The sequence below is a fragment of the Hippichthys cyanospilos genome, chromosome 4 (genome assembly GCF_059441005.1).
Source record: "Hippichthys cyanospilos isolate Australia breed blue-spotted pipefish chromosome 4, RoL_Hcya_1.0, whole genome shotgun sequence".
NCBI lineage: Eukaryota > Metazoa > Chordata > Actinopteri > Syngnathiformes > Syngnathidae > Hippichthys > Hippichthys cyanospilos.
This window is the reverse complement of record NC_142372.1, coordinates 14,086,157-14,114,138: the sequence shown is the minus strand read 5'-3', so window position 1 is coordinate 14,114,138 and position 27,982 is coordinate 14,086,157. Positions and strand designations below refer to the sequence as shown.

General features: G+C 38.1%; 1 protein-coding gene across 1 annotated transcript in view; it reads right to left on the bottom strand.

Annotated features, from left to right (window-relative positions):
- Window positions 1-27,982, bottom strand: part of galnt2 (UDP-N-acetyl-alpha-D-galactosamine:polypeptide N-acetylgalactosaminyltransferase 2) — a 58,386-nt gene that overhangs the window by 22,074 nt on the left and 8,330 nt on the right. The window contains exon 2 of the mRNA XM_088412456.1: window positions 5,053-5,140. Coding sequence (XP_088268582.1) covers window positions 5,053-5,140 — 88 coding nt within the window. The remainder of the gene's footprint in view (window positions 1-5,052; window positions 5,141-27,982) is intronic.

The window sequence follows — 27,982 nt, the reverse complement described above, 5'->3', positions numbered from 1 at the left end:
GCAAACAGTGAAAAAGATGTGATTTCCCAGTTAATCACGACCACTGAGACACACTCTAATAAGACCATGGCTAATTAGCTGAACGCCGCTGCAATGGTAATGACTTGTGCTAAGCGTACGGCAGTGTGAGATTATACTTATCTGCCAGCAGAGGTGAGTGCATGCAATGACAGGCGGAGACAAAGAGAGATGGGAAGGCTGACGAGGATGAAAGGCGACAACCGAAACATGTGCATGTGTCTAACTTGACAGTTTGTGAATGTGTCTCGCATGTTAACTAGATGGGGCTCGCAGTGATCAGTCTATGAGCAAAAAGCGACGTCTTGGGAGACATGGCAACATGATGTCCTTGCTGATACTGAGACTCTGTGGCAGACATGAAGTGTTAATATTTCAACTTGTGAGCGACCCTTGTGAGAATAAGCGACAATAGTAAATGGATGGATAGATGGTTTCAAAAATAAGTTTCTTTTTATCATATTTCTTAGAGTACAAGTTGACCTTGCTTATAAATCGACCCCCACCCTTTTTTTTCTTTTACTGCAATTAGGGTGAATTTTCCTAAAACGCTTAAAAGTCTACCCTGACTTTAGTGCTTACACAGATTATAGCTGTCCAAATAAAAGATATGGCGTGTGTTATTAAAATGACGGAAATTACAGTACTTTGACGGGAACACATACTATCAAAGCAACTTGTGTCCTTAGAAGCTTGCGTGTCCTTTTGACATCATTTTTGACAACTCCGTTCTCCATGCTTGTTTTGATTTTGCAAAAAATGCTAGCCAGACAGACAGAGAGACAGAGAGACAGAGAGACAGAGAGACAGAGAGACAGAGAGACAGATAGATAGATAGATAGATAGATAGATAGATAGATAGATAGATAGATAGATAGATAGATAGATAGATAGATAGATAGATAGATAGATAGATAGATAGATAGATAGATAGATAGATGTGCAATGTTGCGAGTGGCAGTTTTTCCAATTAGCAGCAATAAGCCAATACATAAAGTGAATGGGACTTACTGTTAAATGCTATAAGAAAAAGGCATAGGATGACAGAGAAGTATCATTTTTAATTTGGGGATGGAAGAAAGGTTTGATTCCATTGTGATGCAACTGGTGCATTGTCGTTGTTACCTCTTAACCAGATGCTTCTGTGTTCAAGGCTCAGTTCAGTTTATCCCACAGCTCTGTTTGGGTTTTTGTCAGCAATATAATATACCTTCAGTTGCTCCAGTGTAAATGGCTTACCGTCTATCTATTGCAACATGTGTGAATGGGTGAAATTTGAAATGCAAATTGAGCTTGAAAGTAGAAGGCGCCAAATAAATACGTTTACTGTTATGTTCCTTCTCTTGTTCTATGTTTATGTAATGATCCTATTTATAAACCCACAAACAAACACAAGCCAGATGAAGTTTTATAGTTTCAAAACAAATTATAGAAGACTGAACCGTACATAAGATTCTAAATCTACAGAGCCTCTGTTGCCGGGCTGACACACTTCATTATATGTCCATAGCCTCAACCACCTGACCACGGTCATTCATGTGATATGGGAAAAAGCAAAAACGAAAAAAAACCCTAAAGCCATCTTTTCGAGTGCATCCCCTACGGAACTGGCTCGTGGTTTGCATGTTTGGACTTTTTCCACCAGTGAATAATGGACAGATTGAAAAGTTTGCACTTCTCTCCCCCGGCCTTTTGCTCACTGAGGTCTTTCCACTCATGGCCTCTTCTGACTGTCTGTTTGTGTTGGCTGCGGTATTTTCTGGAAATCCCACGATGCTGTGGTGTTGTCATACTGATGGTGCATGGCAGACAGGACTCCCATGTGGAACCATTCCAAGGGCACTGAGTGGAACTTCAGCAACCAGCTCAATTCACTCCTTCTCAGTACACGTCTTCAGAATGAATTATGGATAAAGAATAAGCTCAACATTTGAGAGTGAAACAAAAAAAAGCAACATGTAATCTTTTGGGGGGGGTTTTGCGGGGATAATTGATTCACAGTGAAGAAATACTGAACAAATGCAATTGGTAATGAAAACTATTTCTGGTCCTTCGCTTGAGGCAATTACAAGTGAATTGGCAAATCCATGCAGAATCGATAGAAGGCAGATTGGTACTGTTTAAAAAGCAACAGGGGATTCCATCTCCAAGCATTTGCTTAAAAGCTGTTAATTTGCCTAATGTTCAATTTAAATTCATTTTAACACAAAATCTATTAAGTGCCACACTTTAGATTTTTAGTAGCACACTGTCACCAAGGCCACCCACTTATGCTTATTGCGCTGATGCTTTCTCCATGCTTTTATTATTAATTATAATATTATTATTATTAAGAACACATTTGACCACACTCAAATATTTTAGGAGAAAAAAGAGCTGGTGCTTGTGCCAAAATATAATGATGATGAAGAGTTATCCTGCATTTAAAAAGACCCCCCCCCCACCTCTGCAGTAAAATTGGAATCCCATTAATTCTCATTGATCAATCAAATGCATGCACTCAACTTTTCATGGATCACGCAAATTGCGTGGGAGGGAGGGACAACAGCTCGGACGAGAACTGCATGACGTCGCTGAGCTCTGACTTTTTAATCTGCTCTGCTTTTTGATTCGGATGTTGTTTCTGGAAACAGTGGGTGGAGATGCATAGTTGGGTTTGCAGACATATTGCAATGGAATTTGAACCGTCACACCGCCGAGTGCAATAAATTGTCTTTCCTGTTTCTTGTTGGTTAAATGTAAAACAGTCAAGGAGGCTGGGAAACATGTACCACTGATCAAGGACTCTTTGAATGTTTCACCACATTATATGAAGGGGAAATTATTTGGTTAGAGAGAACACTGGAGGTACATATACGTACGCGCGTCTTATACACAGCTGCAACACATCTGTTTTGCAGTTTCTTTTGTAAAGTCTCAACCACAAGTCTGAACAATTAGATGAACACAGATATAGCAGACTCCACTGTAGCCTGCTGTTAAGACTAAATAAATAAAGAAAAAAAAAGAAAAAAAAAAAAGAGCCAGCCAAGTTTATTAATTAGAGTGTCTGTTGGGGAAAAAATGTGAAGGAACTTTTCAAAAGAGTGTGAGTGGAGTCAGTTTTATTTTTATTTCTTTCTTTGATTGTTTTAGTGATTCATAGTGTTATGACTTTTTGGGAGAGAAGAGGTTCTAATCTTTTTTCTAATGACGTACTCCTGTGAACTTATTTTACAGCCAAGTACCTCATGTCGTAAAATTAACACTAATGACAATGCGCATCCATATAACAATAAGGAAAATCCCACTGAGCAAAAGTCATTATATCAAAATTGAGATAATAAATATGGCAAATGCATGATACATTTTGGGGGGGTGGGGACACTAGTTTTAATAAAATGGGCTGGAGTACATGTGCTGTTTCATGTTCCAATTAGTTTGATTTTAATTTGAAAAGAAACCTGTTCTGTTCATGTCACCAATGTCCAACATATGGATATGCAGTCAGACGTGGGGAGTGAGTTTGTTTTAAGGTGCATTCACACTAGAATGCCCATCATTTAGCTTTTCCAACGATAAAGACGGCAGGAATGATTATAGCTCTAAATTAACCGTGAACAACTAAAGATAAAATTGTTTTGCAACCAGAGCTCAACCCTTGGTGTTCCTTGTTTATGCAGCAAAATTAGCTATTCACAGGTTATTTAGGATGCACGCTAAAATCCTTGATCCTGATCAGCTCTCCAGTGGTTTTTGTAAGTAGCAAAGCCAAATGGCTCTTCTCTGAGCGTTCTAGTGTTCAGAAACACTAAATTTGATTTGCTGATACCTACCTCAACCTTGTTAAAATCTCACGTGCCCACTGAAGTGCTTTCACACCCATGGATACTCAGCCTGACTTGAGAACTGCTTGTTTTAAGGTACAACAACAGCCAATTATTTTGGAAATAGGCCAGTCATCTAACACCCTGAAGCTTTTGACAACATCAGCAAGCTTAGGGTTCCTCCTGAAAGGCAACTGCCTATAAGGTTGGTGCATCAAAAGATGTCGCTTGAAAAGGATTCGTTTCAAGACAGCAGGGGGACACTTCCTGGATGCTTTCACAAATTGTACAACATGTTACAATGGTGGACTTGTTGGACTGCAGTACAGCACAAAAAAAATCTTTCAAAAGCTGTTTGGAATCTAGTCAAGATGAAAGAAAAAACTGCAGAAGGGACTAATGTGCCCATGAGGATGTTATCTGAAGACTCAGGTGTGTGTGATAATATATGAAAATGAAAAAAAATAGTGACATCAGTTGGCATTTCACTATGCCCGGGCTCAATAATCAATAAATGAATTGTAATCTCAAATGTTCTGTTACTTGCTAAGATTAAATGTGATCTGCACCAGTAGCATTGCAATCCATAGTCTACTTATAATTAATTATATCAGGCGGTGGAGCACTGGGATGTTGACTTGGTGCATTACTTGATGCTGACAAACTTACACTGCTGTTCATGTGCAATGAAATTACACAGACACAACTTTTTAAATATACTGTCACAAGACTCTAGATGTACAAAGGGTAAAAATGCAGTATTCATTTCTTCAAATGTACTAAAATGAGTGATTGAGGGAAACGCTAAGATTCGAGGTAGACATTGCACTAATTTAGGCCTCAGTCAGGAGGATTTTGTTATTGTACACAGAGGACCAAGGAAACGCGTCACCACACGGGATAAACGTCCCACTGTCCACGAATTGTCAACCAGTCCCTTCCCAGAACCAAGCGCAAGTTTTACTTAAACTTTTACAATAGTCCATGGCCTTGTTGTGAAGGGATTCAAAAAGGGCCTGAATTTTGTTTTGGCTTTGGCCTATCAACAAAAATTCTTCACAGAAAATTGGAAGAAATGTCAACCAGTGTAAACTGATTTGTAAACTACATCTAATTGTAGAATGTCTGGCAGAATACACTCTGGTTTAATGGCTGTAACCCTCTCTTTGCGCATTTACAGCTACAATATCTCAGCATAACCGTGGTGCTTTTTGAATACGATTCTTACCAGGTGGCAAAGCTTCCAAACTGTGAGCCTTGTCATCAAAGTTGTGCACTCTTTTTCGGCTAGAAGAGTCACTTGAGTCCCAGTCATCCTGAAAGAAAAAAAAAACCTATTGAGCACAACTTACTGTGTTATCGAACAGTCTGTCAAGAAAGGAAGAGGTTCAGCAAACACATTTTGATTGTCCACATAAACCTTCCAAGCACTTAATGTAATTCAACATTAAAAACCACTGGATCAATGCCACCTGAGACAAGACTAAGTCGAGACTTCAGGGAAACTGCATGCAACAATTTGTTTGGCAGTTGTTTTTGAGAACCTGTTGCTTCAAATTCTTTTTATGTTTCAAAAAGTAAATACAAAATACCACTTTACACAAATTGTTTCCTTTGAGACACCTTGTTCAATCCCACACGCTCAATCAGAAAGGTCTAATAAAACACATATTCTTAAAAGAGACAATTAGAAGAGAATGACAGGTATTTTAGCTGAAAAGAACCAATTCCCCTTTTGAAATCTTTTGCTTTTATGTCGCCTCTTATTGAATCATCAATTGTCTGAGATTAAGATGCAGAGCCATTCACAACAGAACTAATCCTTCAGAAACCGTGTGCCTAAGCTCATTTATTACTTTTATTCAGCCATCATCTTCAGTAAGTGACAGATCCCTTTATTTGATTTTGAGACATTGCGGACAATAGTGTACTCTAGTCTTTGTGAGAACATTTTTCATTGAAGGTTATAACATACGACTATGCTGTGTTTGATTTGTCGAAGAAAAACAACACTGCACAAGTTTTTTTTTTGTTTGTTGGTTTTTTTTAAGAAAGCTGGAACATATAGATTTTCTATTCATTTAAATGTGGAAAAATGATTTGAAATACAACTATTTTGAGTCATGAACATGAACATTGGAAAAAAACCTCACATGTCAAGGCATCACTGTATATCTCCTAGGAGTGAGAATCTTTGTCTCGCGATTCAATCAGATTCTGATTTTTGGTCCTAAAATGTGATTCAGAATCGACATTTGATTCAAAACAATTTGCTTGACAATGATTTCTTCTTTAATCTATAGACGTGCACAAAATCATCATTACATACTTTGATTTGCAAGACAAAATAACAAATGGAGATCTTTAAGTGTCATTTTTCTTTTATATTTATTAAGTTTTGAAAAGTGAGGAAAGGGTCTTTTCAAAAAAATTGAGTCTTTATTTTTACTCATTGACATACCGACCGCTAGAATGGAAAACAGGAGACTAGTTCTTTGATTGGGTATTGTAACCCCCATAATTCATATTGATATATGTCATCGTTTATGGATTAATAGAACGCCTGTATTATCTGTAGATATTTCCAGTTGTTAAATGGACTTTTTTTTTTTCTGTCTGAGCTTGAAATGTTGACGCATTTGAATGCACTGTGTAGTTACCGGCTAGCACTGAAGCTGGGGACTTGTTCTATGCCATACAATGGTAGCATAATTGACTAGAAGTTTCTTAGCAACCCTTGTCAGCAATCGAATACGATATTTTAACAGCGGTGTGTTGAGATTGGTGGCTATGTGATGTGATGGCAATATAAGCTAAGTGCTCCCCCATCACAGCAGCGTAAAGCTAGCAGTTTGTCAGAGAAATCTCAGAAAAGAAGACTAGGACAAGCCTAGCTGCAGTTGCGCAACCACCATTATGAAAACTAACTTCAAAATAAAAGCATAAAGTGGCTATTACATTGACATTCATGCATTATTTGGTGTGTTTATTTTTAAGTTACGATCACAGTATGCCGTGTGCATATTACGTGAAGTTTATTGCTGTTTCCCTGGTAATGCGCATCCGGCGTAATGACACGGAAGCTGACAGGAAACTGATTTGGTTTATAGTTTTATTTTATATAAAACATTTGATAATTTTATATAAAATCAATTTTGGGACCTAGTTGTAAATAAACATCTTGAGTCGTATGTGGATTGATTTTTTTTGTCGCCCCATCAATATACACAAACCAATTTCACTAAAACCAAAACTTTATGTTAATTGCTTTTTCTAACACCCAAGCACAACATCTGAATTTTTTTTTGTTATCAAAGGCCAGTCCCAGCTTTCTGAATTGAAACAAAAAACGCACACAGACAAAATTTTGTTCAAAGACCTGTATTTTTTCTTCATTTTTTTACTCAAAGTTGAACAAATACTTGGTGCATGCAGTGAGAAACCCTGTATATACCTACACAAAGTGACATGTATTTTCAAAAGTCAATGTCTTGTAACAAATTCATGTGACCACTATTGTTTTTGCTCAATAAAAATGAATGCTGTACCACCATCTTGGCATTTGATTCATCCCCTGTCACCCACTGTCACATATAGAGTACACACAGATTTACATGTGCTGACATCCTTTATTGCGGCTCTGTGACACCGCTGTAAATTATTTCACAGCTGCTTAAGATGACAACACATCAACTACTGAGGTTCGCCAAGTGGCTCCCCCACAGCCCCAATCTAAATCTGATGTCAAGTGGTGATTACAACCAATGTTATGAGAATCATCCAGCCCTACCAAAAAACTGTCAAACTGACCTCTACTGTTTCTTGCAATTCACTGTCTGCTCACATTGAAAAACACCATCTAAAACTGCTTATGGGAACTTCCCTCCTAAGTGAAAAAAAACACCAACCCGTCAGCATCTGGGCTTATTGGCAGCATTCATGGCAAGCCATACACGTGTGGCTTCCAGTAGCATTTTAATAGCTAACGCATGGGGTCCTTGCAACAGACCCAAGTGGGCAACGCCTGTGGAACAAACGTGATGTAACACTGAAACAGAATTTTCTAACCACTGGACATTTTAGGGGGTACTTCAGCCAAGTTGGAAAGCCCCTCAAATCATGCTAGCACATCATTAGAACCTGTTAAGTCAAAATAATTATAAATGAGCTGTTCATCAATCTAACACAAGAAGCTGCCAGAAAACTTAGAGCGAGAATAATCTGTAATGCAATTACGTGATCAGAAAAAAATACTCAAAGACCCTGTGTGTTTTAAATAACATTTAACATTTAATTTTACTTGTAAAGTAAATGAAAACTGCAAAGCAATGTGTGCAAACCTTTAACTGAGTGAAATGTGCTTACACTTTTACGTTAAATAGCTCCAAACAATTACTGTACTTGGTAATTAAAATAGTTTTCAAATAATTTGATGATCAATTTTTGATTACCGGTACTCGAATAACTTTGACAGCTTTAATCTGAACCTTTTTCAAGGTGCTCCAGGGGACCCAAGGAAGAACTCATTTATTTGAGATTTTAGAGAGCAGAGCCTCAGGTCACAAAGCACAAGAATGTAACTCAAAGGGGCTTGAGCAGAAGTAAAGGCTTGAATCTTTGATTTGTGCCCTTATAAAACAGAATTATCTGATTTTTATTGGTCTTTACAGATCGTTGTGCGCGCCACTGTATTTTACTCCTGGAACTGTGATATTGTATTCATTTATACTTTGCTAATCCTAAAAAAGAATTTCACTTGTTTTTCTCAACATTGCTTTTGGCCAGCATGAAAAGTCAGTGCTGAAAGTGTTGTACTCCTTTAAGAAAATATGAGCAATTTGGGTGTTGTTGCGACAACAGGCAGATATTAAATGAATCATGCCAGTTCCAGAACAACAATATCCCAATGTGACAAGAAGCTACACTGTGTGAAAGCACTGCATAACAAAGTGCACACACTGACATAAAAGAATTTCAATATTTAATTTACAGCCAGAAGTAACTCGAATGGTCTGAATGAAAGTCTAAATAAGACTACCGTTTCTTTTATGAGCATACATTTTACATCTGCTATGAGTGAATGCATTGGTGACTCGAAACTTCCTACTGTAACTCAGGAACTGACACAAAAAATGCATCCTTTATATGAATTAGCATATTAAGAAGATTTAATTGCTAAAATGTAAACTGAAATGTACATTTTACTACAGCAAGTTTAGGATATTGGTTTTAATTTTGTTTTGATTTAAGAGACAATTGTCCTGTAGCCAGTATACACTCACTTGGTTTATATGGTAAAAAAAAAAAAGAAGTGTGATCCGGCCTTTCATTTTTCAGCTAAGATTCATCCAAAGACCTTGGTAAATTGCATACAAAGGGTTCAATACAAAGCAAAGCAAGGCATATTCCACAATGCAAGATTTTGTTAACAACTCAAGGCAATAACCTTCGAGGTCTGCTCTGCAATACTAAGGAGACATCAGAATATTGTGTGCTGTCAAAAGTCAAACCTTCAAAAGATAAGCCTGCAGTATAATAAATATTCTCACCATCTTTACTTTGGCCACATGGTGATTTATCTAGCAGTAGCACACAACAAAATAGTTTGAGTGTGACTGCCAAATGAGACACCATAAGACCAAAAAAAGGGTGGTTAAACTAGTATTTTACTGGTGTTTTTATTTTGAAGGCCTCACATGCAATGAGATGACTTATTTGACCAATGCCAAGCAGACCCGGGAGGCTTGTTGCTTTGCCTCCTTCTTTATAAAACCTTGCAGAGTGGAATAATGCTTGCCTTCTGTTGAGCTTTTTTTTAAACAATACGACAGAACATTCCGAGTGGTAGCTGCTTAAAGGGATAGTGTGTAAGATTTGGACCAACATTCATTAAAAATTGATTGAAAGTTATATTCCAAAACTTTTTTAAGCTTTCTGAGGTGGTTAATTGGATTTATATTTATTCTTATTGAAAAAATCTATTGGGTTTTCATACCATGTATTTTCAGACACCTTCTAAAACAGAGGTCACCATCTTTTTTTAAACTGAGAGCTACTTACTTCTTTGGTACTGAGTAATACGAAGGGCTACCAGTTAATGTGAAGACGCCGATCAGTAATTATTTTTCACCATAATTAAGGAACAGCTGTAGTAAATATGTAACTCAAGAGTAATTGTAAATGTAAAACACACATCTCAAGCTTCGTTAATACCTCTCCTGTTCATATCTTTAGTCTTGGTCCAACAATTAGTTGATTAATCAACAACTAATCCATAAAAAAAAAAACTCACCAATTTAGATAATAGATTGTTTTGATTCCTAGTTTTATTAATTAAAACCTCAGAATTTTAAACTGTCACCAGTAAATATTCTCATATGTTTGTAGTCAGATTTAATATCTTTGTAATTAATACAAAATTAGACATTGGCAAACATTTACTATGGAAATAAATTAATCCACGCTTTTGCTATTTTTTTTCCTGACATTTTATGGGCCAAACCAGTACCTGAATCTGCATTTTCGATTTGAAACAATTTCCTGTTTTTGAATAAAGGGACGGAATTTAAAGCATGTTGTTTTTTTTTTTTTAATTATTCAATTCATCAATTAATCACCCAAATAATCAACAGGTTAATCTATTATTAAAATAATGGCGAGTCTCAATTTTGATCATACTACACTGTGATGACTGTTTTCAGATCAAAACGAACAGCATCAAAAGGGAAAAACTAACTAGAGTTCAAGTGGTCCAAAGGATGTTAGGCTCAATGAAAGAAATCTGGAGGAGAAGACTATCTTCTCACGTATTGACGCACACAAAAAGATAGTTATATTGAATATGAGCATTGTATCTAGTACAAATAGCATATAAGCGGACAATTCAAGCAGGTGCAATTAATAGTCCCGGTCTATTGCCTGCCAAGTGAAGGATGTTTGCTGGGTGCGCTCACACCTGCTGCTTGGCTAATAGGATAAACCTAAAATCCCCAAACACATCACGGCATGCATGCATGCATGTGCGTACAAGCGTGAGCATGTGCATAAGAGAGAAAGAGAGCTTTAGCTAGTGTCAGCTCATTTTTGTATGTGCACGTGTGGCCCTAGAAACATTTGTGTTTGGTAAAGTTACACACACACTCACACACTTTGTGTAGATGAGTGAGTGTATGCGTGCTTGTGTGTGATCATCCGCTAATGGTCAGTGTATAATCCAAGATAATCTGATCACATTTGATGACAGATTAACTGTGAGGGAAGCCAAGAGCTATCGCGCACACACACATTTGGATGGAGTCAGTTTGCATTCATGAATTTTCCAGTCATGGTCTTTTCGATGACTATGCCCTGCAACGCGAGTTGTACTCCACAGAGCCCACATACTGACAAGAGCAAGGACAAGGGCTGTATTCATCTGATAGAGTTCCTGTGAGGTTAAAAAAAAAGGGATTTAAATGAGCAAAAAAATATTAAGCAGTATTAAGTTAAAGGCGCAAATATGATATAAAATAAATTAACACGAATATACAAAGCAGTGGTAGTTAAAATTCTCTATAATTAAAAAGCAAAAATTATGATGGCAATATGATGCAATTGTCTATTTTATTTAGATTCCCATAATGCATTTGCCTTTCACATTTATGCACAACTATGTGTTGTCGTTACCCACCCTGCATCCACCATCTACTCTAATTTAATAATCATCATGAGTAATAGCCTTCTTCTCCAAGTCAACATATTGTCAATATTACAACCAATTTGAGCCTGGTTCTGAATCACCTGGACTCTTCCTCTTAATCATACATGTGCCCCTTAAATTTTGACTTTAACCTTGGGTAAGGTTGGTTGATAAATGGCTATTTGTGTGTACCTGCCAAACTGAGTCCAGAAAAATTAAGTCAAGTCAAGTAAAAATGGTTGATCTTGACTGCTTCCTCAAAGAAGAAAAAAAAAATGGTCTATGTTACTACAGGAAAAAACAAGCATGGCTAACATGAGTTCTGTCGAGATTAATAAGGCCCAGAAACTCTTTCTGTGCAATCCCTACCTTTGAGGTTAATAAAAAAGCCAAACGTTTCAGTATGGCTTCAGTTTGACCTCATTCACTATTTGGCTGTCAAAACACCTTACGTAGTTCCCTCAGTCTCTGACGTTGAGTTGCTTCATCAATTCTCTGGATGTAAAGTAATCTCCCGTAAGATGCCAGGGAGAGCGACTCAGCCCTAACGCTAAACATAAAAAAATAAATAAAAGGACACTACTCTTAAAAAGGGTTTGTGATTGCATATAGACGCCACAAGATACCGGCAAAGCGTAAAATATAGAGAGAATGATTAAGAAGTAACATAATGGATACAGCATGTACACAATTTTGAACTCATGTTTCATAAACAACTGCAGTCAGTTATTAAATTATTCATAACAAAAAGACCACCTTCACATGATGCTCATTAATAATTTGAGGGTGGTAGGGCTCAGCGGTAGAGTGGTCATCCCGCAAGTAAGAGGCTGTGTGTTCCATACCCGGCCATTGTGACCAAGTCGCAGTGTCCTTGAGCAAGAAAAAGGACCCCCCAGTTGATCCTGATGCCGCATCATCAGCTGGTAAACAAGTAGTTGATGTAAAGTTTTGTAAAGTGGAAAAGTATAATTTACCATTTCTTAATATTACGAAGCAGACTAGCTTGAATAGAGGTGGAGATAACACATACACGCAAGCGCACGCACGCACACACACACACACACACAAATTCAATGCATTTGCATTCAGGCACATCATGCGATATGACCTGTATGTCAAAATTGGCGGTTATTGGCAGCCAACCAGTTGATGATGTACCCTGCCTACTGCCTAAAGACAGCTGAGATAGGCTCAACCACGCTCGTGACCCTTCCAAGGATAAGGGCTTAAGATGATGGATGAATGCATGCATGGATGTATAGTTCAGGGGTCGTCAACCTTAAAAGAGGACTCAACCCCCCTCCCAGACTCTTGCTCCACCCCTCACTAATATTTTAAAACGGTGCTTGGAGGCAGCTTTGCCTGGAGGGTCTTTGGGCTAGCAATGGGGGGGAGGGTCGGGCGTGGTCTCACTGTGATTAACACCTAAAATTAATCTAGGACCTAAATAATTTCTGTACTATGACAAGGTATGCACTATGACTTTAGCTACCCTGGAAATGTTGAGATGGGTATCATTCAAAATGTAGCGTGCTTTCTGTAGGCCTGAGACAAAACTTTCTGAAAGTAGGCAAACCATCTTAGGACTTTCAAATGTGCGTGACACACGTACAAACAGATGCAAGCCGTTCTTCTAAGGATCTCTCATGGTTTGTTTCGCCTCAAGTAAGCTCATGAAGAAAAAGAAAGAAAAATACCGTGGGGGAAATCCACAGTGTCAACTTGCAGCTGAGCCATTTTGCTCACACGTCACTACGCACACTGCAACAAGTCACACCAACTCGTGTGTGCATGTGCGTGTGCATGTGTGTGTCAGCAGGAGAGGCTCTGGGTGTAAAACAGCTCAATGGTACAATTGTGTGTGCTGGCCTCGTTCCCAAAAACCCATCTGCATCCCACAAACACACACACACACACACGCGCGCGCACATAAAGCTGCATACACATACACACGCACACGCGTACAAACACATTCCTATACAGGCACACATATAATTGTCAGTCTAAAACAAGAGTGCGCAGAAAACAAAAAATGCAGAAGCTGACCTTTAGCTTCAAGCTTAAAAATTAAGAAAAAAGCCAAACTAAATGCCAACCAAATCAAGTTTCTGCTCCCTATTTGAAACACTGCAGCCATCAAGCATATAAACACTGACAAGTAATTTAGCAACGATTAAATGTCACAACAGCACACAGAAGTCTGACAGCAAAAAAATTGAGGTATATATGTTGTATGAGGTAAATATATGAAATAGCTTTTGATGCATACGATATGCAGAATCAATTAGAGCTGCAATAATTAATTGATTCATTGACAACTTATCAATTATCATATAAAACGAAGAGCAAATAATTCCAAGAGCCAGTTTCATTTAAAATAGCCCAAGTCTTTGGAATTGCATCCTCTCTGTTGTAAATATACAGTTTCTGAAGTTCTTCACATAAGCAGACTTAATATCTTTGTGCCCAATCAAAATTGAAAAAAAAGGCAAATTGTTTTCAATTTTTTTAATAATATATTGTTATCACTCTTTTTGAGCACAGCCATTGATTCACATCTTTTCAGTTCTATTTGGTAGTTGTTCATAAATTGACACCTTGAACAGATACAAACATTTGTTTGCTGGTGGCTAGCAAAAAAAGAAAAGAAAAAAAAACAATGGACTATAAACCACAGGGCCCAAAACATAAGGAAAAGGTTGCATCTTATAGTCCAAAAAATATGGTAATTGGGGGTGTCCGATTAACAGATTATATGAGATCAATTAATTACAGTCGGAGTGTTTTTTTTTTTTTTTTAAATCACACTAACCAATTTTTTTATCTTAAGCTTCATGCTTTCTGCATACAGATTAGATGTGCTTTGATGCGACGGGCTACTTGTATTTGGATTGTTGGGGGTTGGAAAACAGGTCAGTCACACCCTGACGAGGACACTGATTGGCTGTGATTGTGTTTGGCAGAACCTGATAGGCATTGGTTGTGCGTGCGCAAGTTCAGGATTAGAAGACGTGAAAATGGAGGAGCAAGTGAAAGTTGTCGGTTTAACGAATTGTAAAAATTCAAAAACGTTTCTATGGCCCCTTTGATAAAAGTAGAGTGTTATACTTTGTAAAGTGTTTACTTTTCACAAAGGCAGTTGAAGTTTAGCCTACCATATACAGTTGATATGTCCAGCTGCGACTGCAGCTACATTTAATGAAGACAACGAAGATGCAAATGAAGCAGGAGGTAAATGGTTACAAATGCATCTATAAAAGTAACTGCATTTTTGTGATGAACAGGCCGTGCATTCATCCGGCCAGGGACCAAAACCGTCGGCTCATTTGCCTCCCAGCATGTTCGCAGTGCTTAAAAGAAATCAGATGCAGGACAATTGGTGTGTCATCTAGTACTGCAGGAAATCATTCACACACGCTGCTCGTGTTTTATGTTTAGCCTGTCGGATAAACACAGAACCTTGTGGGTAGGACATAAAAGCACATTTATACTGTGAGATTTGAAGTAACGGTATAGTGAAGCTGGAGAACAGAAAACAGTGATGAGCTCATGGAAGTCATTCGCTCCTTCAAAGAACCATTTATTTAGACATTTTTGGTGTGGTCTGCAAATACCATTGACAAGATAATGATCAGAAGGAATAGGCAAGTGTTTGGTTTATTAATGTAATGTTTAATTGTTTAGAGGAGCCTGTTTCTGACATTTCTCAACTCCTGCTTTGATGCCGTCAACAAAATAATGGTAGCGATTTTATACCTTGGGTGTGTGAAAATGTAATTTAAAAAAAAAAAAAAAAAAACATGGCCGCGTTGTGATCTCACTTTAAGCTTAAAACAGACCAGGGAAAGGTTGGAACTTCCCAAAAGGGAACGGCGAGGTAGAAGACACAAGTGCTGAATCATTCCAATACAAGTGAGCCGAGGGAACGCGTAGGCCTGGATGCTGCCGGGCTGGTGGGGGCGGGGTTTTAAAATACCGAACTTGACTGTACATACTCTTTCATCAACCACAAGCTTCCTCTCTTTTCTTCATCCTTGCACCCCCTTCTTCCTCTCTGCTTTCTTTGATGCTCCCCACCCGCCTCATCCTCCGCTCCGAAAACACTAAATGACTGTTCCCTCCTCAACCACACTGCTGCTCTGTGATTACGCCCACCACAAAAACTAAGTATTTGCTGGGTGTGAGACAATCTGCATAAAGATATCTCATCCTACAAAATTAGGGTACTGCTAGCACAAACTGGGAAACAATGAAGGTATTGTACACGGAAAAGAGAAAAAAAAAATCTTTTGCCAGGCACCCAGAACAAAGATGAGGTAATAAATGGTGCAGTGCTGATGGGTATTTAAAATTAAAAAAAAAAAAAAAAAAACTGTATTTGCAGATCCTGTAAGTCCATAAATATTTTCTTTGGCCCTACAAGAGTTTTCAGTCAGCCAACAGTGAGAGGTGTGTTGTTGTCAGTATTAATTATGCAATGAAATATTTAGTCAAGTGTCAGGTTCTTCTCCAAGTGTTTGTTGTTTGGTGTGCTTTGAATAAATTCCCTCGACACGAAATACGTGCAAATAGCCTTTATAACCTTCACATCCCTTATTTGTAAGTCAGCTCCAATTAAATGAATCACATGTGCACATGCCTGATTGTTTTAAAACATGTCAGTAAACCTCTGATGGGAGATAAAGCAGGCTCCATCTGTCCTTCGCCTGGTTACAACAGAGCTAAAGTAACATTTCACGACATGACTACAACATAACATACTGTAAACCTGCTGGCGGGTCGACTCTTTGATCCTGTAGTTCCACGCCAACATTATATCTTCTACCAGTACCGCGGATGTGAATGAAATTGATGTATTGTTGATGGTGTGCAAAATATGAAGGCCCAATTATAGTTCCCTGAAGTTATCATCCAGTAAAAAAATAGCCTTAGCAAACTGCAGCATGTTCTGTGTACAGCATACCCACCTTAAATAAGTAAAAGCGGCCAGTGATTTTCTACCACTTTTCCGATTAAGGGTCAAGGATGAACTTATCCCAGCTGACTAGGTGAGAGACAAACCACCATCAACTTGTCACACTTACATTCAACCCAACTGTATAGAGGATTCATTCGATCCCAAAGACATGTTCATATGTCTTCTCAGAGTCTATACATTCAATTCATTCCAACATACTTATTTGTTATTAATTTGGGTCGGTGTTAGGGTAAAAGTGGGTCTGAAAATAACTGGTACTGATGAAGTTAAAAAATTGGAAGCAAGGCATCACAGGCAGATTTGTGCTGGGTGTGCAAGGGTGGGTGCCAGAAAAAAAAATGCTGGTCACCATGAAAATACTTCACATCGTACCATTACTAGATGCATAAAGAAGTTGGAGTTACAGTAGTTTATTCCAAATCGACCATGTTTTTAATGTTATGCTGTATTTCCACACTTTCATATTTCTGTTTAAATTGGGTATGTCCTATCAGAAAGAATTCATGTATGTACAGTATTTGTTTATTGTTGAACAAAAATTCCTCACTGAAGGTTAGTTTTGATTTTATTTACAGCTTTATTTGTTTTATTTATTTGTTACTGTAAAAAAAAATCTGCATTATACAATTTATTTTGTTTGAAAATAAAAGTTTTTTTTAATGTGGAAAAATGGCTATTTAACAAAAAATACTTTAAAATTATATATTTTGGAGCTGTAAAGTCAATAACACAATACCATGATATTTTCGCTCAAGGTTATCATACCATCAGAATCTGATATTTTCCCATGCCTATCAACAACATAGCATTCCTACCTAACATTGGCTTGTTTGCAGTGCTAATGCTAGCTTCATATTGCCAGCAATGGTATTTTGTGGGGGCTGGATATGAGTTTTATGTGACTGGTTGTCCTCACTCATTTGGGGTTATACAGAGAATGATCAATTAAATTTTGGTCTTTTTTGTATGTGTGTGTCTGAAATGTGCAAGTACTCTATGTGCTTGGATGAGCTTTCTTAGAGAAACTTGATCTTACTGCCACTGTTCAAAACCAGTAATTTTCTTGTAGGTCTGATTGAAGATGCGGATGTTTCTCTTTACTCTTTGACTTAAAAACTATACCAAGAAGGCAAGTCAGCCATTCTAGTCATGATTGACTGATGTGGTCTAGCTTCTAGCCTCCAAACGCATGTCAGGCTCCCAACATGTGCCCAGCTTGTAATGCATTAAATTCATCAACATGTTCAGCAGGCGAGGAACAGATGTAAAGAATCTAATGAGAGCTAATTACACACTCTAACTCCACTGTAACTTGGCTGAGGGGAGATTTTTCTCTAACGCTCCGCAGGCCCTTTGAAACAAATTGCTACTCGCCGTGGGGGGGGACATTCCTCACCATTTTTTGCATTGTGACCTATATAGTTGTGGTCAGAGGTTTGTATTTACTTATGGACATGAATGTCACTGTAATATTGGATTTTCCGTGGCTCTGAAGTGTTCTTGTTCAGTACAATGAGTCACGCATGAGCTTTTTATACTGGCAAAGGGAACATACCAGATGTAGTCAGTTGTAAACAAGAAGTAACGGGAAGCAAGAACTGCTAATCATGACTCAAAAGATCTCAGCAGATCTGGACACATTGTCCGTTTATATAAATGTGAAACCGTACAGAAGGGTGGATCAGTGTAAAAGTGCTTAGTAAATCCACCTCACAGTTAAGGGACCCTTGTTTAAATCCACCTCGCTCCGGCATTCCTGTGTGAAGTTTGCATGTTTTCCTTAAGCCTGCTTGGGTTCTGTCCGGGCACATTGGCTTCCTTCCACACTCCAAAGACATGCATGGTAGGTGTATTGGATGCTACAGTCTAAGTTTTCCTTAGGTGTGATTAGGTGCGTGAATGGCTGTTTGTCCCTGTGTGCCCTGCAGTTGGCTGGCAACCAGTTCAGGGTGTCCCCCGTCCACTGCTCATAGGCAGCTGGGATAGGCACCAGCAAGGCAGCAACCCTAGTGACGATAAGCGGTTGTAGAAAATGAATGGATAGATAGGAACAGTACAGACGCGTGGAAACATTTTGTAGCCTGATCCCGACTTCAAAAGACCCAAGTCGTACTATAACTGAAAGCTCAATCATCGACGTCCAAGGTGAATATATACTGTGCACTATAAAGTATGTACAAATATGAATTCAACTTTCAAGACAGTGGAACATCATCCTAGAGTGTGATTACACTTTTAGTTCAGATCCCTTATCATATCAGTAGCCTACAGGGGAATACAATTTTGACATTTCCTGGTAATAATGTTGTAATTAACTAGATGTTTGAACTAGATTTGACATCATACGTGATCTCGATGACTAATTTAGTTATACTGTAGGTGTTATCAAAGCAATTCCCTAGATTGGCAGCCGTGTTGGGAGAATTCTGGCTGATCTTTGAAGATTTCCAGAAACTGTGCTGTGATAATTTAAGTAGTAGGGCCGGAACAATTAAACGGCTGGCTGATTAAATCGTCCAATTACGGTGATTCAAATATCGTCCAAAAATAATGGTCTGAACGGCCAATATTTGGTGATTTTTTTTGTAACAGGTATCCTATCCATTTACAGCAATTGTATACAAGTAACAATGCTGTCTATATGTGACAAATAAATCTGCACATATTCTTTTTCATGGGTTATTCACATGAGAACCAGGAGTCCTGTTTGGTACGCACATTTTCTGTCATTAAAAAGTCTTTCACAATGTCATTCTCAGTGTCGCTCCCACATTAAGGGTGCTGCGTGCACTCAGCGATGTCACTTAATTCAAGCCTGTGTCCTCGACAAGTTTCATAAGTCCATCAGTCATGGTTTGTGTTGTTCATTTGGGACCCAGTTTAATTAGTCCAAGGCAGTCAGAGGTAAATTCACTGTCACTATAGAGTGGCAACATAAACAATCTCATTCACACACTCACAAGAATGATACACAGACCCTGACAGCCAGTCCTAACTGCTTCAATAAACAAATATCTTCAGAATAGAAAGACATGTGACAAGCATGCTTAGCTTTATGAAAGATGAGGAGAAAACTATTAGACAGAGCCTGTTTGTTCCTGCAGTTTGTCTTCCAACCTTTTAAGAAGGTGATTAGCTATTATTTTCTGATTAGTTTGTTTGTTAGCCATAAGTTGCGCTACATTCTTGTGCTATCTTAATACTTGTTAAATAAAGGATAGCCGAAAATTTTTAAACGCAGCCACAATGAAAAGGAAGTTGTTTTTTTTCTTTTTTTGAAACAATATATTTACAATTGACCCCTGCTTGATGTGGGGTATAGGTATCAGGTCAGACAAAATCCACAAAATTGATGCCCATTGAAATGTATTGGGTAGAAACCTTTTATTTTATTCATTCAATTTTTTTTGATAATCATCTAATTAAATCGTTAATCATATTTGTCTCAGCCAAAAATCGGAATTGGCCTCAAAACATCCATATAAATCTGTCCCTAACAAGCACTGAGTCTACCAAAAGAAAATTTCACTTGAAAAAAAAAAATGGAGTAAACGTACAGTTTAGTATAAGAGTACTGAAAGACTTTAGGACAATATTAAACATTATTTTGTATGGCTCTGTGAAAACATGGAAAATACTGTAATTGCAGAATTATTTAATGCATTTGCAAGCACTATTAATTGTAAGAAAAATATCAGGCTATAAAACAGAGCGACGCCACAAAATGAAATCCAACAAAAAAAATCCTCCATGTTGTATGTTTGATTTAATGTGAGTGTGCAACTGTTAACAGAAGGGTGAGTCCTCTGCGTGACATTTCATTAAGCACAGACTAGACATTAGGCCAAAGAGAGTCCAGATCCTCTGGTGTGCCAGTTTATCTCAACCTCAGTACTTCACTTGCAAAACGTCATTTTATCTCACTGTGGTCATGCATTTTAATAAATAAGCCAGCTGGCACAAGCACATTGTACTTCACGTCAGGATTCAATTTTTTTTTAAACACAGTTGGGTCAGTCATTAGCATGCAAGCTAAGTGCTTGTGGTGACCATTGGCCTCCCGAGGATGCTGATGCAACAAAGAACAGCGGGAAGCAGATGCAATTTGAGAGGTAAGACGGAAAACAATAACAGAGACAAAAAGGAAATTGTCCTGTGAGCAACCATGGAGAATTATATTAAACATTAATTTAATGGGTGACAGAACTATACAAACGTACAAGTCTACATCTTGGTTCTTAGAGAGAGACGGGTGTGTCAAAAATGACAGGATGATTCTACCTCTCGGTATGGCTTGAGGAAACTGGATTAGTATTTTGTGTCATCTTTACCTATTATTTATTTTACATCTTACCATATTATTTACTGCTTTTACAATGAGTTTACACATTGCACAGGGGTTCTTCAGCTTACAATAGAGCAAATAAATGTTATAGCACATTATTTTTATTTTATGTATTTATTTTTAATATAAATAATAGGTCTAGTAATCGCTAATTATATTACATGGAGTGCGTCGCTCAGGCAGGAGGATGCCATGAGTCGCTGGGATCTTTTATCTATGAATAGCCGAAGAAGGAAAACTTTGCAAAAATAATTCAAAAAGCATTTTGAATGTCACTTTGCTTCTTATGTGCAGCCGAGTTTGCAGTTGATGTGCCAATAGCACATAAAACAGGAAGAAAAAGAAAAAGGCTTGGATGCTAATTGTAAATAAAAGGAGAAGAAAAAGCAAAAGGAGAGCATCGTTCCATGCAGAAAGCATTGGAAAGTATCACAGCACGGTGCATAACGATTGGTTTGGGAGTTTAGATGATTATTCTCCGCATTTGAAGTCACACACCACACACAAAGGAAAACACCAGCAAAGACACTGCGATCCAACAAGAGACCTGAGGAAAAAAAATGTAGTCTGGAAAGTATTGGATTTTCACCATGGACGGGTCCGTACTGTGCCCCGGTAATGGCTATGGTGTCCGCAGACGCCCGGCGTCAGCACTGCCTGAGGTGCCATGATTCTACATGTGCCGACACTAAATCTTTCCGGCACATCGATGTTGTTGTGCCTGGATGCTGCCCTTGCCTGCTTTTACTTTACTGGTAAGAAGGCAGTTAAATAAATAATGATAAAGCATGGCTTCAAAAAGAGTATGATGTCACTAGATATCGTTAAATACTTCAAAATTGATCTTCAATTTTCAAAATAGTGACTGAAGGGAAGCAAATCAAATGCCCTAGGCAAACATCCTCATACACACTTGTAAAAAACTGATTCACAAATCTTTTAACAATTTCAAGCCAGCACAGCAATAGTGTTAGCATTTGTTATTCTGAGCTGGTCTTTAGGGTGGAATACAATCATATCACAATTCTACCCCTGCTGAGCTTGAGAGTAGAGATAAAAAAAACAAATAAAAATAAATAAATAACTTTTCAAGATAATAAAGGCACCGGGCTATAAGGGTTGAAGCCTGGTATACTCTGCTACTTTTTAACACAGATAAAACTGCCTTCTTCTAATGGATGAGTAAGAGGCTCTCGAGTTGACTAACTACATTCAGACCTGCTTCAGAACAAACAACGAAAACAAATGGGGACCAGAGAACTTACCATAGACTGCTAATATAGCATGAATAAGACAGCAAATAGAAGGCTATTTTATGTGAAATTTTTGACATTTGCAAAAAACACAATTTTGTGTCCAGTTCAATGCAAGTCCTCATGAGAAATCGAATGACAACCAAGCCAGCTTGAAAGCATGCAACAAAGCAATATTTTTCCTACAGTTCAGTGGAACACAAGCATTTGCAAGTCACAGTACATTTATAAATGAAACAATAAGCTCTGCTTAGCCATTCTCACCCACTGTTAGCTCTTTTTTATTTGTTGTCATTATTTCCAAAACTGTTAAAGATAAACCAAATGCAGTAAGTAAACAAACCAGCCTAATGGGGATGCATTAAAATTTACCATTAACTTAACCTTGAAAAGACTGTGAATTAGTTTTCTATTGTCTGTAAAATTTCTTCTTCGAATATGCTAATTAGAACGTTCATCAGCCATGTTTTTCTATTTGCTGCTATGTTTGACTGGTACACATTCATGGGGCCCGGCCAGGCACAGCCTGAAACCGCAACGTGGGTCCCCTTTACCATGTGAGCTTGAGACTTCGGTGGTCTGATTCCCAGCTGTGGAAGCTGGCTCTAAGGACACCTCTTTGGCAGGAAAAGAACTTAAGCTGGTGTGCAAGGCAGAAAGGTTCCAACAAGACATAGTCGGAATTGTTTTTTTTTTCAACGTTTGGACACCCCAATAATCGGAGGAAGCACTACTTTTGTGTGGCCATTTTTGTGTGGCCAAACTTGTTAATTCCAAAAAAGGATTCATCACAGAAAGGTGGCTACTGAGTATGATTATTGAACACGCCATGAAAACTTACAAAAATTAATTGACCAGGCAGGATTGACACATTTATCGGGCAGGATTCTGTTTTGCTATTATTTTTTTTTTTTAAGCCTTTTGGACCAGAAGTGCAATGATCACACGGGAAGCATCCGCTGCCTGTCATCTACTCCATTATGGTGATGCACTTGGACGTGAGCCAAATGTTGTGGAGACTAGTCAATGCTTCAAAGAAAACAAAAAACAACTGGATGTTAAATGGTGTGAATCAAACGGCCTGGGTATGCTTTTACTTTGAAGTTCTTCTCAGGAGTTTTTCTTCTCACAGGCTACTTGGGCTACAATGGGCTACTTGATTTTAATGAGCTCTGAGGTAAACAATGGTGGGGGATTTTTTCCTGCTGACTTTTGACGTGACTTGAGATGTAATACCAGCACCCCACTGTTTGCTGGTAAGAAAGTATATTATGCATCTAATTATTACATAGTGAAAGGCAAAACTGAAAGGGGTGATGAGAAAAGGTAAAATAGCTAGGTAGCATGTTAAAAAGGGGCTCGGATGATCAGCAATCCATTTAACTTGACACAAATTTGTGCAGAACTGTGTTAATTGGAGAATATTCAGCTTTGAAAAGCAAAATAGCAGGGCAATGTCTGGATTACATTTCAACAAGAAAGAACAGTCTTCTTTGTTGTCGAAAAACTTGGTTGTGGTTTGACAGCTGATCAGGAGTGGCATGCGCACAATTTTTACCAAGCCACTGGTATTTGTAGGCGACACACGGGGGAATCTGCATTCAAAGTTAAGTATTTTAGTCTATTTTTTTTTATTTTATTTTATTTTACCCACTGTAAATTGGTGTTGATGGCAACAAAAGCACTCAATATTAGTCATTGCCATCTCACCAAAGCAGCAGCCTCCATTTATGCCCAGCCCCTCCAAAGTAATATGGCATTTTTTTCGTCTGACAAATCAGTCTTGCCATTTTCATTGCCAGATTCCAAATTGCAGGGATTTTCTTGCTCAAATAAATATCGATGATGGTCCATTTCCACTTGACTTTTGTTATAATAGTCCATTTTAGCAACGACAACAACGATCAGCAACATCACTCTGTGGGGGTGCAAGGAATGGCCCTGTCGTCACATCAGATCCCAAAATGTCTGTCTGTTAAAACTAATTAGAGTAATTTGGGGCAAACAGTTTTGCCAAATACAGGATGAGACACAAAAATTCAAATACCAGCTATTCATCAAGCTTCATAAATTTGCTCCCTTTACCCATCAAGACCTCAATTTGGGATCTCTGGACGTACATGTTAACGTCCTATTCTCAACTGAGCTTTTTGTTATAAAAGTAAAAATGTTTGTTACTGTTCCAGTACATGTGCGTATGATTTGATCAAACAGAAGCAGTGGCCACACCCAAGAAATATAGCTGCCTGTCTAGAACAGATCAAATCGGATGTAAAATGTCAGGCTGTACTCCAGATAAACTTGTGAGACATCGATTCATGTACCATTCAAAAATTGACAAAAAAATTTATATATATATATATATATATATATATATATATATGATATAAAATTCTAGTGTGGACAAGTGTAAGGAATCTCTTTCTTTTCTGTCTTGTCAGAATGTGGAATACTTTAGTTTGTAAAGTCCGAAATCAGACTGATGAACAAATGGGACAACGTCAGAAAAACCCCAGTTCCATCCATCAAGTCACATAGCATACTAATATTGGGCTGATTAATTAGTTTGTTCAGTTTTCAATGACATTTACCATCAATTCATCAAATGACCCAATCCATCAAAGAGCAGCAGCTCTGCCAAAGTTTCACTATAACTCTTTCCTCTTTTTAAGACCGAGAGTCGCGTCAGCAGGTCTGCTTCCTGAAACGATTTTCACATGCTGTAAAAGAGACACTTCAACAAGTTTCTCCTTGCTGGCATTTTAACTTAATATGGACTTTCAACTTTGATACAAGAGTGTGTGAAAGTGTACACACTTTATCATAGTGACGTTTCTGATGTCCGTGGTAAAGATATGGAAGAATTATGTTGTGTAGGAATACACCAATACTGTAGGTTTGGACTCTTACTCTGACTCGTAAAAATGCTACAACACTGATTTTACTTCACCACCCTGACAAATACCTTGGGCAAATGGGGTAACTTGGCTTTCGCCCAAAAGCAATTTTGAGTGTACTGAAAGTGGAAAAGCACTGTACAGTGAAAGTCCATTTCCCATTTACTCTGCTTGAAAAGTGCTATCAGTGCAACCTTAGTCCTGACATGACAAAATTATACTTTATTCAGCCTGTGATCAGCCTTCTGCAGAACTTTATATATAAATATGTTTAATGTTAATAATGCTAAGAAGGCATTATTTGTCATTAATTCAAGTCAAAAAAGGACTGTACATCAGGACAACACTTTTCCTTTACTGTGACAACATATATCGCGACACTAAAATCTCACTATTCTCAACAGTTTGACAGATTGTGCATGATGATTGTTACAACAACACCTTGCCATTTAAGGTTGATATTTGGTTGACATTAGTGTTTAAATTATAATCAGTTTTTAAAAATGAAAAAGAAATAAGATGAATTGATAGCTGTAATTAATTGATCAAATGAATCTCTTTTTAAACTCAAACTATGAGGGATGAAAAGATTGATATACAACAACATGAAAGTGGTTACAGTCATTTATTTACTTTAACAGATGTGGTTCTAACTATTTACCTTCTGTTGTATTTGAGACTAGTTCCATGTGCTGACTGCAACATTTAGTTTCAACCATCTGAATGACGGGTGATGTTTTCTTTTGTCAATCGCCAAATACTTAGAAAAATTACAATAAAACATTGAAGCCTATTCATCACATACTTGCTCAAATATGGGGTGTTCTCAATGTGTTTATTGCTATAGTTAGCTGTGGCTGCAGTCAAAGCTGGGTGCTTTGCATTGATGTGGCAGGTTAAGGTTAAGTTACTTCTGTGGTATGCAAACACCCAGAATAGGAAACAACAGGAGGTTATGTGTAACACAATGACTGCCAATCAGTGTCCACATGGTGTGACTGATCTTCATTTTCTAACCCCAACAACTGAAGCACAAGAAGCCAAATGCATAACAATGGATCTAATCAGCATACAGAAAGCATACATTCAGAGATCAAAATGAGATTAACACAATTAACAAAATGCCTTAACTAAGACTGTATTTAATAGAACAAATTAATTTGTTCATGACAAAAAAAATATCACAGTATTGCTATTACAGCTCCAAGATATATATTTTTAAATTATTTTTTGCTAAATAGCTATCTTTTCCTACTACAAGCAATGGCCTTTCTCAAAACCCGAATTCTTCCCACACAACAGCATTGGTTTGTTTGGACGAGGGTAATGTTCACTTGGTTGGCCACCCTCCAGCCTGTGAATCCTACTTTGAGCGATATGACATAAAATGCTCCGCGAAGTAGCATATAATAGCATGTTAGCCACATTACTCACGGTAGTTATCTGGCAAAGCAGAAGGTGGACATCAGCATCTGTTAGCGTGATTGGAGGACTCATGTACGATACATAATTGAAAAAAGGCTCCTGCTGCGGATTGAACTTGCCCATTAAGGCAGATGAAGTGGAAGGGAAAATAACTCACCAGTTTTGACAGATTTGGACGGTTTTAAATAAAAGACTTTTAAAGCCATGCTATATCGCCAATCCGGTTATTGGAACATGTCTAGTGACATCCCTACTTAAAATAGTACATTTTATTTTCATAGCACACTGGCACACCATATAATAAACAGTCAAATTATGGGATATGAAGGTGTCAAGACAAGAAAGTTCAATGCAAAAGTAGGACGATGGAGAGTACAACATTCTGAACAAGTATGTTTTGAGTTTGGTTTTAAAAAGGGTAATGGATTTTGTTGCACAACATCTGAATGCTTCGTTCCCCCGTGATGAGGCAGATAGAGGTACAGACAAGATCAGGATTGAAGGGTACTAGATGCAGAGGCAATCTGTACAAGGTCGCACTGGTTTTAGGTGTTGGGGTTGTGAATGTCCTCGAAAGGAGGCAGGATTTTGAAACACATTCACAATTTATCCAGCAGCCATGGGGGCTTTTGCAAGACTAAGGTAACGTGCTGGAAGGAAAATTGAAAAATTATGTGCGCCACAGTAACCCATACTGGAGTCTGACGCAGGTGCATAAAATGAGAAATATGATGTACAGCAGTGACCTGAATGCAACATCTGTGCACACATCACCAGGTGAGAGTCAGAAAAAGATATATCTGGATGGAAGTCAGTTCACATGAACCTCAAACTGGACTGGGAGATAAATGCATACTGGAAGCTGATCCAGCCTGCATTTTAATCATGCTATTGCAACAGAGGATCAATAGGTGTTGTATAGTTTGTCACACACTGAGCCAGCTTGTTCACCTGGTAGAATGTTATTGCTGCTTAGCTTTCAGCAGATTATTGCATAATAAAAAGCAAAGCAGACAACCGGGTGTTTTGAACTGCCAACATGTTAAATAAAGCCTCCAGTAAGAGTCCATTACCTCAATTAAGACATTATCACACTCTGCCAGCTGTGAGTGGAGGCCAGCGACATCAGGGATGTCGAAATAAGATGAGTAACACTTGTCATTTATTCCATCATTTCACTGCTCTTGCCATAACGAAGGATGACATGACAAGTGTATGCTCCCCCTCAGAGGAAGTCACCGATCATTGACAAGACGTTTCTCCTTGGAAAAAGTAAGATTATCAGAAAAATAAAATCTGGCGCTATGAATGCAGGTAGCTTCAACATGCAAGCTCCACATCAACTGAAGAAAAGGAAATACCGCATGGGTTGTCATGACATGGAGAAGCATCATTTTATAACCACATCTCTAACGCTAATGTTGTAATATTAGTTGCTATGCAGTTGCCATGGTCAGACATGTTGTCAGTACACTGAGCTCTCAAGCTGTCATGTCAAGCTGTCTTCCTAGTTTCTTTCTGTGTCTAGTTTTCCAAGTCTAACTTCCTACTCTGGTTGTCCGTCTAGTTTTCCAGGTCC